The sequence below is a fragment of the Sceloporus occidentalis genome, unplaced genomic scaffold, assembly GCF_023333645.1.
Source record: "Sceloporus occidentalis isolate IW3139 unplaced genomic scaffold, rSceOcc1.0.p SCAF_1, whole genome shotgun sequence".
NCBI lineage: Eukaryota > Metazoa > Chordata > Lepidosauria > Squamata > Phrynosomatidae > Sceloporus > Sceloporus occidentalis.
In genome coordinates this window covers 43,409,686-43,426,197 of record NW_028316981.1, presented here as the reverse complement: position 1 = coordinate 43,426,197, position 16,512 = coordinate 43,409,686, and the positions used below count along the sequence as shown (strand labels likewise).

At 40.1% G+C, this 16,512-nt stretch overlaps 1 protein-coding gene across 6 annotated transcripts in view; it reads right to left on the bottom strand.

The window, feature by feature from the left end:
• LOC149321341 (contactin-4-like) overlaps window positions 1-16,512 on the bottom strand; it is a 700,468-nt gene that overhangs the window by 316,750 nt on the left and 367,206 nt on the right. For all 6 annotated transcript variants that reach the window (XM_089519801.1, XM_089519827.1, XM_089519837.1 and 3 more), the window contains 2 exons: window positions 14,723-14,849; window positions 9,474-9,649 (listed from right to left, as the gene is read on the bottom strand). In XM_089519801.1, the coding sequence (XP_089375927.1) occupies window positions 9,474-9,649; window positions 14,723-14,849 (303 nt within the window). The remainder of the gene's footprint in view (window positions 1-9,473; window positions 9,650-14,722; window positions 14,850-16,512) is intronic.

Sequence of the window (16,512 nt, the reverse complement as noted above, 5' to 3'; positions counted from 1 at the left end):
AATGGTGGAAAAGTAAAGCTATACTCATTTGATTTTGCACCATTGTTTTTTTGCATCACCATATACTTCTAAATTTGCCTTCAGGAGCAGAATCCTGTTAGCCTATTATCCTGGTGTCAGGACCTTTTGGACTTGTGGCGCAAGGACAAGAAAGGAAGCCTTCCTTCCCTTTAGCAAAAGCTGCCCTGCTGGCCCCCAACTAGCTTGCAAAGAGGCAGGATAGTCTCTCCTTCTGACAGAGAAGGCTTTAGTTGCTGTGCCACTGTTGCTGTAATGCCTGCAGCCATTTTATCCATGCCACTCTGCCAACGCTACCTGTGGTGGCATAGTTACACAGGCCAAAAGGATAGCAGCCAAATTTTATCTTTTATTTATTTAATTTATATTTGTCCACTTTCTCCTAATACAGGACCCAAATTGGTTTATAACAAGATTTGAACAAAACACAGCTGAAATCCTGATAAAAGACAGTTGAATAAATAATCACATTAAAAACAACTAGTAATTTAAAACAAGGTATAATCACAAGATTTTAAAAGCATAACAAAAACAAAACAAAACAAAAGTACATCACAACCCTCCAACTAAAAGGTGGTGGCCATCAATTTTCTGTGTAAATACAAAGATCTTTATCTGAAAAAACTGAAATGGAACCATTTCTGTCAATGTATTGTTGACTTTCAAAGGTTGTGATTGATATTGTATAGTCAGAGTAATGTAAAACACTACCAGCTGATAATTCCCAGAGCTTGAACGTTACCACCACCACCACCACCACCACCACTACTACTACTTCTTCTTCTTCTTCTTCTTCTTTGATTTGGGGAAAAAAAGTAATTTCCCCAAATTTTGATTGCCAGATAAGGCAAAATGCATAATTATATGGCTCCAGACAGATCCGGGTGTAGCAGTGTCAGAAGACATTTACTCCCATGAGCTATCTCCCATAGAACAGAATAATCTCCTATGACAGTCAAGATGTCAGAACAAAGCAAAAAACCACAAAGTAGGCTGCAACTGCCTTTTTACTCATGAGCAATAAAGCCTCACCATGAACAGGAACAAGCCCCCTGTGTGCAGCATAACCAGGCAGAAACCTCCATACTGAAAAAGTGTTAAAATGTTAACCCATGAAATTCAGATTATCATGTGCCACAAGCAAAGAGCAAAAGGATCAAAGAGTACCAGCCAACACCATAGGTGCCTGTAGGACAAGAAATAAATTTAAAAAACCAGAGGGAAAGGAGGCTGCACAGCACTTCATGAGATCAATTATTTATTCTGCTACTCAGTTATGTGTTAATAATTCATAGATCCAAAGACCATCTTTAGGAACAGGGTGAAGTGCATATAGGCTCATAGCAACACTCATTATCTAGGCTTAGTTCCTTGTTGATTTTGGCTGCAGTCCTGCACACTATTAGCCTGCTCAAACCCCACTGACTTAAAATGGATTTTAAGCAGCCTAGTTGTATGCACGGTGGCAACATTTATTTCTGAAATACATCTTTATGCCATTAATTTAAGAAATGAAGTTATATCTTAACAAAAAATGAAAACCAAATCAAAAAGAAACAACAGCAAAAAAACTATGTTCTCTAAGGAATCAAACAAGTATCCAGTAGAGAAGAGTCCAATCATGCTACATACTCAAATGAGAAAGAAGAAAAGAACCCAGACAGTTTAATCTGAATTACTTTGTTCATATGTGTAAAGTGAATATTTGAGCATTCTATATGGAGTATAAAGTAGTGAATCTTTACTGCTGTGAGTAAAGGTATTCTCTCTCCACCCTTCTTTTTTGCCAAAATATCATCAATCCACAGCTTATTAGAGTGATGTAGTATATGCTTTACTTTTAGAAATTTTATTTTATTTAAAAAGAATGACTAATAGGTCAAGAAACAATGAGCAAATTTGAAATGTTAATGATGTATAACATGGCAAGTATTTGGGGGCACATATTTAGCACTTTCATCAAAATTAGTTTGTAACCTAAATACATATTTCAGGAATAAATTGCTGACCTGCTCTAACCTCTTCAAGAGCTTAAATAGCTACTTCAGAGTTTAATCTGCAGGGGATAAGCTACACAAAGAATAATTTAGCCTTTAACTAAAAGGGAGAGAGAGAGAAAGAGCATCTTTTAATGGTGCCCTCGTCTTCAAAATTTAACCCATGAGTCTTTTATCTCTTAAATGGAGTGGTTGTAATTTGGCAGAGCATATAAAATGAGGGATAAAACAGAAGGAAAAGACCACTCAATGGAATAATGAACAATAGAGTAACAAGAAAATGGTGGAAAGTGCTGAGTCGCAGGACAAAAGAAACCTCCCACACAACACAATATGGTTTTGCCATATTAAATATAACTTCACATATAGTTAAACCAAATCATGAGAGACTGTCTGGTTATGAGGGTAGGCGAAGGACAGCAAATCTAGTGGTGGGTTTCAAACACAGTGCTGCAGCTACGCAATTTTAAATGCTGGATTTAATGGTTTTACTGGCTCCATTTACATTGCTATGCTGTGTTACTTCTGATGTGAAACACACAAGTATTGCAAGTGAGCCTCAATTTGTATTACCCCAATTTATAGCATTTCAGGTTTACAGTGGTTCTTCCACATTTGCTGGGGTTAGGGGTGAAAGACCCCTGTGAATGTGGAAAAACCACAAATAAAAACACTATTCTTTTCACCTAAGAGGTCCTCCAGTGTAACTCTGGTTAGCATCTGCCAGAAGTTGATCATAGAACCATGTTGGAGGACTTACAAATGCCTAGCAAATTGTTTTCTCTAGGAACTTCTAGGTTCTCCAGCACAACTCTATGGTCAACTCCTGCCAGAGTTGCTGCAAATCAAATTTGCAGATAATCAAATCTGCGAAATCCATGAATGTGGAGGGCTAAGCATAGTAGTCCTCCCCATAAACAAATAAACAGAAGTCCCACCCAAAATTCATAGTTTGATATTCCTGTGCAGCTGAGTGAGGAAAAAGATGAGAGAGAATAAAAAGGGTAAGGTGAGAGTGTCATGGACTTTGAGTGATAAGAAAAGTTGACTGAACTGTCTTGGTTTTACTTCCCTTGGCTGGAGGAGTGGGAGAAAACAACTACAGTGTTGGACCTGCAGAAAGAAATGGGGTTTCCTTTGCCTGCTTAGAAGAGGAAGTGTCGAGGTAAAGATGAAATTCAAATTGTGCCATTGTGTAGAGGAAAATGTTTATTCTGCCTGCTTGGGAGGAAGAAATTGCAGCCTTAGAACTTTGGAATGGCTGGAGTGTGTTTCCTGTGCTTAGATGGAAACATCAAAGGCTGTACTGTCAAATTAATGCAGTTTGACACCAATTTAACTGTCATAGGTCCATCCTGGATTTATAGTTTGCTTTTGCACGAGAGCCCTCTGACAGAGAAGTCTAAATAGAAGTCTAAACCCTACGAATCCCAGAATTTCATAGCAATGATCAATGGCAGTTAAGGTGGTGTGAAAATGCATTTATTCTGCAGTGTAGATGCAGCCTGAGCCTGCTTTCTACACATGGCAAATCCACTGGAGAGGGTACAGCAGAAGATGTATTGCCTTTCCTCCTGTTGTGCTCTCCTGTAGCAAAGAAAACACATCAACACAAAAGATGTGTTGCCGCTCTCTCTTCTCCTTAATGTGCTTCCTCCACAATGTCTACTGGGGAAACCAAAACAGAGTTGCTCTCTGAAAAGGAACTTTAATCTAGGGGCAAACCACTTAATCCTAGCCAACCCCCCTTGGCATCAACAAGTTGCTGCCTCTGGGGAGAATCACCCATTTCTCTAACCTGGAATAAATAAGCTATGATGTTTTCTGCTTTAAACCTGTTTAATATTAGTGGTGGGTTGAATTAAATCACTAGCCATTTGGCTATTTCAATGTATTCCCAAGTCTGCAATGATTCTTTATGGAACTGGTTTCCCCTATGTAAGCATTAGTTTACATTGAAAGTCCAGGTACAGAACACAACCTGTTGCTCTTCTTCATCCCCAGTGTCATTCCATGATTTACAAGTGATTCTATATTGCCTGCAGGAAACAGCATAAAAGAATCTTGATTTTTTAAAAAAGGAAACTCAAAATAATCCTGATAGAAAAGAAGATGGGTCTCTATAACAAGGAATGCCAACTTCAATAAGTCCCACTGTGCCACTGCCTGCCCATGAGTTGATGCCAAGCTTATTAGCCCCAGTTGACAATACCAGTTTCTCTGGGAATTATTTAGGAACTCCTGGGCCTCAGAACATGATTGTGTTATATTCAGAGTAAATGGTATTGTAAAGAGTGATTTAAAAAAAATCCATAAAAGGCATGGAAGACAAGGCATATCTTCAATGATATCTCTATATGCTAATTATATATTTTGAAATTTCTCTACACCATTTCTCCCTTCAATAATAGGAAGCAATTTTTCAATGAAGGAACTTTTGAGTTCAGAAATCAACTTCTCCCTCTGCTCTCTACAATGTGTCCTTTATGGTTGATTTCATTCTATCAGAGTTACACACAGCTCACTTGAATGTCAGGATTCCAAAGAATGCATTATTAAAATTGATGCACACCTTTATTGCTTTCTAGAAGCAAATCCTGTGTAATAAACTTAATCCACCAAGGAGATCTCAAAATCTAGACATTATGTTTGCAATCTTCTTACTCAGGTAACATAAGGTGACATATCTTTTAGGAAGTAGGAGGACAAACAAAACAAAGCCAAAGCACAATCTGAGCTACTGCTTTCTCCCCTTTCATCCTATTTCAAATCAAAATATGAGTGATATGTGCATGACATTTAACGGATATAAATGTTAGGAATGTGTTGGTCATAAGAGACATTATTTGCCACTTCATTGCTAAGAAACAAACTTTGCTTTATAAGGAAACCTCCTTAATTAAAAGTCAGTCAAGCCAAACTTTTGCTTGCTCATCTATCAAAGTTTCTGTTATAGTCCAGATGTGTTCTTAGGCTGCAGAAACATAACCATTAATTAAATGCAACACAGATTTGTACTGTACTTGCAAATTAAGCTAAATTTCAAACATAGTTTCAGTCACAGAAAATACAATATCTAAACAACACCTCTAAAATTGTCAGGAACAAGCTCATGAATAACACTCACTCATGTTAATGAAGGAACCCCACCATGATTCTGTCCCCAGAAAGAAGGATGACTGGTGAATGATGGGAAGAAAATTTAGGAAGCAAATATGGGGGAAGGAAGGGGGAATGAGAAGAAAGGATGGAACTAATGCTCCTTTCCTCATCTAACCCTTCAGTTCTTTAAGCAAATGTGGCAGGGCTTTGCATTTCTTAGAAATTACACTGAAGATTATTCCATGACCAGGACAGGAGGATTGCCTGCTGCCCAAGGCATTTTCCATTTTATCATCTTCTACATAGCTAAAATATGTGACCAGGTCAGTGAGTAGCTTTTCAAAACAATATGACAGCATGTTGAATAATCTGCTTTGAATAATAATGTATTGAAACTTAGCTTGTTCAGTAACAAGAGCTACTTGATTTGTGACTTCTGGGATATCACAGAGCACCAGGATTTCAGGAGAGGAAGCAGTATTTATGAAGCAATCTCCCTGACAAACCAGAATCTCATGTTATTAGTCTCAAAGAAGTTGTTCATTACTGTCCTTTCACAAGAGCACATTTCTAGTCATAGAAAAACAACACCAGACTATAAGAAGTTGATACTATATTGTAAATTATTCTTGAAAATACAAGACTTTGTCTTCCCATGGCTATTACTTTTTATTACCGATCATATGTCAAGGAAGCTGCCACAAAAATGAATTTTCATTTCATGAATACAGACAGAAAGACAGACAGACAGACACAGACATATAGAGATAGCTGGACAAGTAGATAGAAAGATATTGAATGCCTAAATAACCTAAAGGCATAACATCTCATCTCATATTAGAACCTAAGCAGGGTCAGCCCTGATTAATACTTGGATGGGGGACTGACAATGGACACCAGGTGTTGTAGGCTACATTCATAAGAAGAAACTGGAAACCTTCCTGAAGGAAAAAAAAATGCAACTGAGGCTTCCCGCTTTCCTTCCGTTGATGAAACATTCGCAGAGAAGCTATTTTTTGAATAACAGGATCTTCTGTTATTAAAAAAACCCCACAAAAACCCGGCTCCTCTGTGAACGCTTCATCAACAGAAGGAAAGTGGGAATCCTCAATTACATTTTAGAAGCACGATGGACGATACCACCTTTGTGCTTCTGCAACAGTTCAGCAATGTTTTACCCACGTAAGTGCCTCCGTGTGATAAGGTCCATACTCTCCTTTCAATCCAATTACCAAGGAACTGTTTTGGTACTAAACCAACGTGTATTGACAAATAATGGACTGGAGGAAGATGGACTTTTCTGGATTAATCTTGAATTTACTCACTTGTCCAGTTTTTCTGCTTTTCTTTTAACTTTTGTACTACATATTGTTTTAGCTCTACAGTATTTTTTTTTTAACATGTGCCATCAATTGCTCTGGGTCTCACAATAGGATATAATTTAAATGGAAAAAATAAAGGTATGAAACCCCATGATTGGTTTATGTTATTAATTCATATTGTATAAAGTCATCTTTGCCCCGGTATTCTTTTATTTGTGAAATGGTTCTAAATAAATTGGTTGTGGTAGTATTATTTTTAAGAAGGCTTTTTAGATGAGCTGTTATCTTTAAATAGTAGCTTATATAGTTTTGTTTTATTGATTATGTGGGATCATATTGTCCTCAGTTTTTGTAACCTACCTTTTAAGGGGTTCCTCTAAAACTGAAATATTAATATATAGATAATGAATAACACTTAATTATTATTGTAATATCTGAGGAACAGATATTGTAATATCTGGGAATGTTCCTGCCCACAGGTAAACCACATCTCACATGGTTGTCACTTTAAATAATGAAGATTAACAATAAAGATGTAACAAGAGAACAAGAATATAATGCAATTTATTTATATCCATCTTTCAGCCTGGCTACCTACTCCGTACCAGACTACCAGAGGTAACAGGAAGTAGTTTGAAGCAAAAACATCTGTTTCTTATTGAGGAATAAATCAAAATTTATTCTACAACAGGCTTGCAATAAGATTAAACAAAACTTCATAGCCATCCATTGGTCTATGTGCTGGTAACGTTCACAAGCAAGCTATGAACAATGATATGAACTGCTTCTAACTGGTACTCTAAGTGGTATTAGCCCTTAAACCATATTCCCATATGGGTTCATTAGCCAAATAAAATGCCTCAGTTGATCTGTACAAGTAAAAATGTGTACTATTAAAAAGGTAAATGCTGCTCATCAGGACATGCCAAAGCATGTAGCTTATTTTACACTCTCATTAGTGTAACACCATGCCATACTTCACTTTATAAATAAAGGCAAATCATAACAAATGAGATAAATGTCTTCAGGAAACGAATAGTACAGGCCTAAGTGTGCTGACCTTATGTGAGTGACTTATACATCCAAAGATAAATCTAGCACTGCTTTAAGATTTGCAGTCCTCATTAGATCACTCACTATGTAAAAAACAACAAGAACAACCACCATTATGGATTTCACTTTTTTGAAGTTCATGTCTACTTGAATTATTCTGAAGTTTCAAAACTTGATGAACATTTACACATTTATGTATTTCAACAATACGGCATTAATTTTTTTTTTTTTACTTCAATCAAAATTTAGAATGGAGCGACACCCGTTTTAGTTCTAAACAAGAACAGATCTCTCACAATTCAACCACAATTCAAGAGATATATTGTCAAGCTGGAGTGTGTTCAGAGGAGGATGATCAAAATGTTGAAAGCCCTGGAAACCATGCCCTGTAAGGTGAGGCTCAGGGAGCTGAGTATGCTTAGCCTGGAGAATACAAGGTTAAGGGGTGAAATGATAGCCATGTTTAAATATTTGAAGGCATGTCATATAGAGGGCGGAGCAAGCTTTTTTAAAATGTTGCTCCAGAGACCAGGACACAAAGCATTGGATTCAGACTAGAGGAAGAGATTCCACCTAAATATTAGGAAGTTCTATTCGCCAGTGGAATACATTGCCTCAGAGAGTGGTGGAGTCTCCTTCTTTGGAGATTTTTAAACAGAGACTGGATACCCATCTGTCAGGATCCTTTGATTGATTGTTCCTCCATAGCAGGAGTTTGGATTGGATAGTTCTTGTGGTCTCTTCCAACTCTCTGATTCTGTGAACCTATGGCGGGTTACAGACGGGCAAAAAGGGGTGTGTTCATGACGTCATGAAGGTGTAGCCTTTAGACGGGCCTTACCTGAATGCCGCCATGAACACGCCGCCCGCACACCCCAAGCGGGAAGAAGCGGCATTAAAAAGGTGCCGCTTTTTCCCGCTTCTTTTTGATAAGCAGCGTACGTGCGCATCTCTGTATGTAAGCTGCTGCACCGATACGCCAGAATTGTTACGCTGCTAATTTAAGTTGACCATTTAAAAGCTCCGTGTCTGCTGCGTCGCATAATGAGTCGCGGTTTGCAGTCAGGCTTTAATTGCAGCGTCAGATGCCAGGCAGATGTGGAAGCTGCAGCACAGCTGCACTCTATTTTAATGCTCGTAACCCTAACCCTAGAGCAACATGTACGCATGCGCTGCTAGAATTGTGGAAAGTTTGGAATTTAAAGTGAACCCCTACACACATTCCTGCGCCATTTTCACCTAACAATAAAAAAAACACTAAAACTTTAAATGTTTACATATGTACAAGGGAGGTGATGGGGGATGGCAGGGGGACAGCAGTGGCAGTGGTGGCAGCGGCGACAGCTGTGGCTGTGCATTGCAGATTCAGCAAGAGCACGGGGGCCAAAGGAGAAGAGGCATCCATGATGCCAGTGAGACTGGCAATGTGCAAGCGGACAAGGATGCCATCACCAGCTGGCAGGAGGCCACCTTTGTTGTTGGGTAGGGCAGGGGAAAAAGTTTAAAGGGGCCTGGGCACTTTAAATGTGCACATACGCTTCCTGCCGCCGGTGCTGACCACCGCAGCTGCGCAGCTGCGCATCTGCCAGCCGGCAAAAGAAAAAAAAAGCCGCGTTTTTGGCCACCCGTGCGGAAGCTGCCTCTCTCTTTGCAGCGTCCTGCAAGGCGGCGGTATGGAAGCTGCAGGTAAGAAACGGCCCCAGGTGAGGCGTCTTCACTACCCCCAGTGTGGAAACCCCATCCACCTTAGCCACGCCCCCGGGGCGGGCGGTCTGGAGGCTCCGTATTCAGGGGAAGACACCTTCAAGATGTCTTCCCCTGCCCGTCTGTAGCCCACCTATATTTCATTTAAGAAACCAAGTTGCATCTTGAATGGAATAATATGTATGCCTCTTAAAACCATCAGTCTGTAGTGTCCCCCCCCCAAAAAAAATTATGGTAAATAAAGCCATGTCAACCATATTGTATCATCATTACTTACACGCAAACTGTAGTTTAGCTTCCCGGCTAACAATTGTTCCAAACGAGTTTGTTGCTATGCACTGGTATGTTCCAGCATCTTGACTTTTATTGGGATTATTGATCAACAAGCTGCCTTCAACCACGCTGTAGCGGTAATCCATACCAATGTCAACTATGGTTCCATTTAACTTCCACCTATAACACAAAAGTGTCAGTTGTTGAATTCTGCTAACATTAAAGGATTTATTGGGAAAATATATTTAAAAATACAACAAAAGCATTCTCTTGTTCCTAACAAGCAGGAAATCACAATTTCCTATATAATGAGGAAATGTGATGCAACATATAATTTGATAGGTATACATTTTGGTAGTCAGTCATACAATGGATTAAATTTGAGTCAACCTTTGTATTACTGTTTCACATTGAACAGTTGTATAGTGCCATCTATGTCTAGGAATGAATCTAGTCCAGTTTCCCAAATGCAAGGTAAGTCTTCAAAACTTAACTCTTCACAGTTTAGATCATGTCATCCAGAATTATATATGTATTAATTTAATAATTAAAAACTACCCTTCAGTGTTATGGGGACCAGAGCTGTATAAAAAGACATGACCAATTGCTGTAGCACATGGTCACCAGAGGAAAGGTAAATACACACTAAAGAGCCAAAGATGTGCATAGAGGACATACAGAGAAGAGCCAACTTCAGGAAAAAAAAGTTTGATTTTCCTTTCTGACTTATATATTTATTTATTTTTAATTACACAATTCAACAGAGCAGGTATTTTACTGATTTTTTCCTCTGGCCGCCTATGACAGTACAGTTCTTATTACTTTTCTAGCATTTTTTCTTTTTCTTCTTTTTAAAAAGCAGGTTTCATTTGACTCTATTTGCATACAATTTAAGATGCTATCATTCCAGTTAGAGATCCAAATTCATGTATTAATATTATTTATATTGATTTTATTTTTTCATATTTAAAAATCTCCCACAAAACCTTAGACCAGAATGTAAAGTACTATTTTTCTAAATGTAGTTCAATGGACTTTAGAGAGTATTTTCCAGGGAATTATAGTGGAACCTCGCCTTACGCAGGGGATCTGTTCCAGACCCCCCCCACGTAAGGCGAATTCCACCTATGCTCGAGCCCCATTATAGTGAATGGGGTTCATGCACGTGGTGGTGCAGTGTGTGTGCACACAACATGCGTGCGCACCACAGAGTATTGCAGCGTGGCTTTTGCGTAAACTGGAAGCCATATAGAGCAGGCATTCTGTATATGAAAAGGGACCATTTTCCTTATCTGTGTTAATCTCTTCCCTTTTGCACCCAACCCTATGATCCTCACCAGAGTTATTTCTTTCAAGAAGAAAGGCTGGTTCTCTGTGGCCATTTTGGTTGGGTGAGTTCTTAAACTTTTTAAACTGTGAGCTACTTCTGTGGGTCACTGGGGGCGGAGGTAGAAGCTTAATTTTATGTAACTGCTGGCAGAGGTGTGCGCCTAATGGCGTGTGATATTTTTTTAATAGTCACATTGGTTTTGGAGTACAGAGGAGAAGGTGACCTGGGAGCAACATTTAAGGGTTTCTCCTTTAATTTTTCCACTTTTTCTTATTCACCTTTTTCCTTAAGGTGCTTGTGTGGACTTTTGCTCAGAGGAAGTGAGTCAGAGACTTGCCTCTGGAAGGAGCTAGTAGCCAGGAGCTCTCTACATAACTAGAGTCCCAGTTGATTGAGCTTGCTAACAGAGCCTGGGAACAAAGGCCAAGCCAGCAGGGGTTCTTTACACTGGTGTTTAGCAGAGGAAACCCCTAGTCTTATTTCAGTGGCTCCTTAAGACTTTTCAGTATGAATACTGAGGAATCTGCTGCAGTCAACTGCAACACTTGTGGGAAGTTTCTCTTCTTGCCTATGGATGTAGGGAACTTCACCTGCACCAAGTGCAAGTTGGTAACCCTCATGGAAGAGAAAGTCCAGCAGCTAGAGGCCCAGGTATCTACGTTTCATGACAAGGGCTGTTTGACAATGGAACACACTCCCTCAGAGAGTGGTGGAGTCTCCTTCCTTGGAGGTCTTTAAACAGGCTGGATGGCTGTGTGTCAGGGATGTTTTGACTGAGTTCCTGCATGGCAGAGGGTTGTTCTGGATGGCCCTTGTGGTCTCCTCCAACTCTGATTATATGATTCTATGATTTTATTTCATGCTTTGTTAGGTGGTAATCAGTGGCAAGTATGTGGTAATCAGTGGCCAGACCACCAAAGAATGGGAGGGAGGGAGGGAGGGAGGGAGGGAGGGAGGGAGGGGCAGGATACCTGGGGCATGATGCTTTCTGCTGCAATGTGTGCATGTGGGGGGGGGGGGGAGGAAGCTGCCGAGTGTATATGATGGAAAGAACAGAGGCAGAGACAAGGTCAAGAAGTGAAAGAAGATATAAGAAATAGTGATGATAATTGACAAGGATGAAGAGGGGGTAGTGGAGACCCAGGACAAGGAAGAATGAATGAAAGAGGAAAAATTTGGACACAGAGAAGAGGGTCCTGCTTTTACTGGGTGTAAGTCTGTGGTCAGTCCCAGAGCATTATGTTCTGGAACTGGCCCTGGATTGGCTACAAAGGTGGCCGTATGCACTGGGCCAAATCCAGTATGGCAGCACAGTATTATCTGCACAGGCCAGCTGGGCCCACACAGTATTGGCATGGCTGGCTCATTCGCTGTACCAGGAGCCATGGCTACCACCTCTGTATCTGTAGGAGCATCTACGTGAACATGCTGCCTGGTGTCCTGACACTTCTCCTAAGGCTAGATTTGCTCATGCAACCAATAAGGAGAGATGTCTGGGGACTCCCTGATCACACATCTGGGGTCTCCAGAAGTTCCAGGTATGTGATCAAGGGAGTCCCCTTATCTGGCCATCTCCTTTCCCTGCACTGTGCAATACAGGGAAGGGGGGTGGCAGAGTGCCTAATATATGAACAGTGGGCCAACCCAAACCAGGCCTGATCCAGCTGTTGTACACCTCAAAACCCCATGCTGTCCCTGGGGTTTGTGAAAACACCAGGCTTCCTACAACTTTGTGAGTGCAAAGTCAGGTTAACAGGGAAGAGCTGTGGTATTTCACTGGAACAAGGCGAACAGACAAGACCAGCATCAGCGTGGGAATGGGGCTTTTTATCCATATATATAGGGCCAAGATCTCCACAACTCAATGCACAGTTGTGCAGCTGCTAAAAAAAAGGAAGATGGAGGAGGTAGATGGAAGAAACATGGCACTAGAGATGTTAATGATAGTATTGATGATGAGAAAGATATTTGCCAAAATATGAGAGGAAAGGAAGATTTTGAAAGAGGTATGTTACCAGGAAGAACTGGAGGAAGAAAAGGGAAGGGATGGGATTATTTTGGGCCAGAAGTAGATAATGGTATATAAAAATATTTTTTCCTCTTTCACTTGTAGTTTCAAATATGTATAACTGACTTTGGGGGGTTAAGGAGGATTTCAATGCAGTATTACATAATCCAAATATAGCTCAACCATTCTTCCACCTAATCAAATTCTTTTGCTTTCATTTGATATCTCTTAATCCAAGCCGGGATTTAAAAATATTGTAAACCTAGTTAAGAAATAATATATGCATGTCTCTGTGTGCCTAATTATTAACATCAGCTTCAAAAGGTTTAACATGGACAGATGGATATATGAATCTTTGTTTACAAGACTAATATATTTAAACAGGGGAAAAAAACCAGTTCATCTATCTTCTAACAGGGATTGAAGCTGCTTTTGCTGTTCCATACATCAAGCAAGAGGTAGAGGGACTTAAATAATATGGTAATCTTGGCTGGAATAGTGTGGTACTCTGATGTGGATATGAAACAGCAGTAAACCTCATAAACAGGAAGCAGAAAGATCTACTGGTGAAGTGCAACTCTTGCCAGCACCCAATACATATGGCCATTTGCACAGAGATAAAGCTCTTTGGCCAATGTGGTACAACATTTTAATGTCAGCATTGCTGCTGTTGTGTGCCTTCATTTCTGACTATGTCAGGTGATCTTATCACTGTGTTTTCTTGGCAAATACTAGTCCACCATTCAAACCATTATGTCACGTTGGCCCTCAAGCATTGCTCAAGAGATATATTTCATCTTGGTTGTTATTTTTGTTTCTTTTCCTGTAACAAATGAATGTGTGTTTGGTGTTCTGAAAGTTTTAAAAAAATGTTTCCAATTTTATCTCAGGATGTCTTTATTTTCCTTTTGTCTTTCAGAGAGAACAGTCTGAGAAATAGAAGGAATTCATGGAAGCAATTGGGAAGAGAAGAGGACATAAAACAGGAACTTAATAGCAGTTGATTGATGACACCCCAGAAAGGAATAAGATACTGGACAGCACAATGATTTGCATTTGTATTCCGGAGATAATGCTATTTGTTGGCTTTGTTTTTCAAAGTAGTATCTCAGGTATGAGATGTGAGATATTTAAAATTTTAGTATGGGATACCGTCAATCGAGTGGTGTGAGTGAGTCTGGCTTTCATTCCATAAGATTTTGTTTCTGTATTCTTCCTGTGTGTATTTCTTTGTAACTTTGTAACTGCACTCATTTCTTATTATAGATCAGGGAAAGTTTATCCTGGAGAAGATTTTCACACATATTGTGATTAAAGAGGACTTATCCTGGCAATAACCAGGTAATAAACAACAACAAATCATTCACAATATTTCCCCGTGAATGATTTGTTGCTGGTTATTATCTGGTTATTTCAGGGATATGTCCTCTTTAATTGCGACATCATGTGAAAATCTTCAGCATGACTGCACGACTTTCATGGATAATGACAGTTTAAACCCCTGCTTTCCCTCATGTGCTAAAGTCCAAACTGGGACATGGAGGGGAAGGAGACATGAAATCATGGATGGAATATTTTTATCTGCATGATGGTGAGGTCCTTAGAGCAGCTAACTAGTTTAACTTTAAATGTTAGGATAGAATTAATGAAACTAAAATACTCATCGCCCTTCATTGTGAATACAGTTAACTTAACAGACTCTTTTTTTTTCTGTGTAAGCATAATGTAGCAGTATTTTTCTCACTGATTTTCTTGTCTGTAACTTCAAGTTCACAGATTTGTAGGATGACAAATACAAGAATAATCCAAATTTATGGTCATCCCACTAAAACCTATAATCTCAAGGGTTTTTTTTAAAATCATTCAATTTATTTATAAACAACAATGCTAAAGACATTATAGCTGTGCAACAGACCTTATAGTTGGTTTAGGATTTCCTTTGACTTCACAGTTCAGTTTGACTTTCTTCTCCTCAGAATCCAGTGCAAAAACAACACTGCTTGGTTCCTGGATGAAAACTGGTCCATGCAGCGTATTATCATCTGCAATATACAGAACAATACATTCACATGTATTTCATACAGCTGAAAAGCCAACTTACTATCACTTACAGAGAAGACATTTCACAATATGTGAAGCATTTTACTCAGTTAAAATACAGGGAGGACACAAAGATGAATTAAAGAACTTGATCCAGGAATCTCAGGTACTTAAAATCACATGGAGAGAAGAGGTTATCTTTTTTAGAAAGTCATTCTCCATGTGTAGATGCTGCTGGAAACATGCAAGGAAAGGTGTTCATGTAATCCTGTCCTCCATGTGTGCATTTCACAAAGTGCAGTTGCATTTGGAAAAGGCTTATATCTTCAACCAATGTCACAATGCCACTAATGACAGAGGGAGCGTGACCCTGTTGGTGCTTCTAGACCTCTCAGCGGCATTCAATACAACAGGCCATGGCACCCTCTTGGAGCACCTGAGAGAGTTAGGAATTGGAGGCACTGCATTGCAGTGGTTCCGTTCCTTCCTCTCGTGCAGGTTCCAGAGGGTGATGCTCGGGGACAGTTGCTCTTCAAAAACAGAGCTTAATTGTGGTGTCCCTCAAGGGGCCAGCCTGTCCCCGATGCTATTTAACATTTATATGAAGCTGTTGGGAGAAATCATCCGTGGATATGGAGCTGGGTGTTATCAGTATGCTGACGACACCCAAATATATTTCTCCATGTCCTGGTCATCAGCGACAACGACAAATGGCATCTCTCCCCTCAACCAGTGTCTTCAGGCAGTAATGGATTGGACGAGGGAAAACAAGCTCAAGTTGAATCCAGACAAAATGGAGGTACTTACGATAGCCCAAACCAGGTATTGGGCTGCAACCTCCAGTCCTAGAGGGGCTCACGCTCTCCTCGAAGGACTGTGTTCGCAGTCTGGGGGTGCTTCTTGATCCATCGCTTCAAATGAGGAATCAGGTGAATGCGACGATCAAGAGCGCCTGTTATCAGCTTCGGCTGATACACCAGCTGCGCCCTTTCCTGGAACGGGGTGACCTCAAAACCATAGTACATGTGTTGGTAACCTCAAGACTTGATTTTTGCAATGCGCTCTACATGAGGCTACCCTTGTGCCTAGTCTGGAAACTCAGTTGGTACAGAATATGGCAGCCAGGTTGGTCACAGGAACAGCAAGGAGTGACCATATAACACCAATACTGAAGTCACTCCACTGGCTGCCTATTAGTTTCCGGGCACAGTACAAGGTGTTGGTTATCACCTTTAAAGCCCTACATGGCTTGGGCCCAACCTATCTAAGGGATTGCGTCCTTCCATATAATCTGCCCCGTACACTCAGGTCCTCTGGGAGGAATCTACTTACTACAGCCCTTAAAGACCAGACTGATGGCGACCTCCCAGAGGACATTTTCTGCAGCCTCTCCCAACTAATGGAATGGCCTGCTGGACAAGATCCGTCAAATTACCAATCTAGAGAGCTTCAAAAAAGCCATTAAGGCAGATCTCTTCCAGCAGGCCTTCCCGGAATAAAATACTTGGCCATGAATAAGACTTCTCATTTATCAAACTCTGCCCATGGTTAGTATTAATTGGATTAATTGGATTTTAGCATGTTAGTTTTAATCTTATATTGTTTAATCTTGTTTTAAGGGGGGTACTATGTATATATGGGTGTATTTTAGCTTGTTGTACGCTG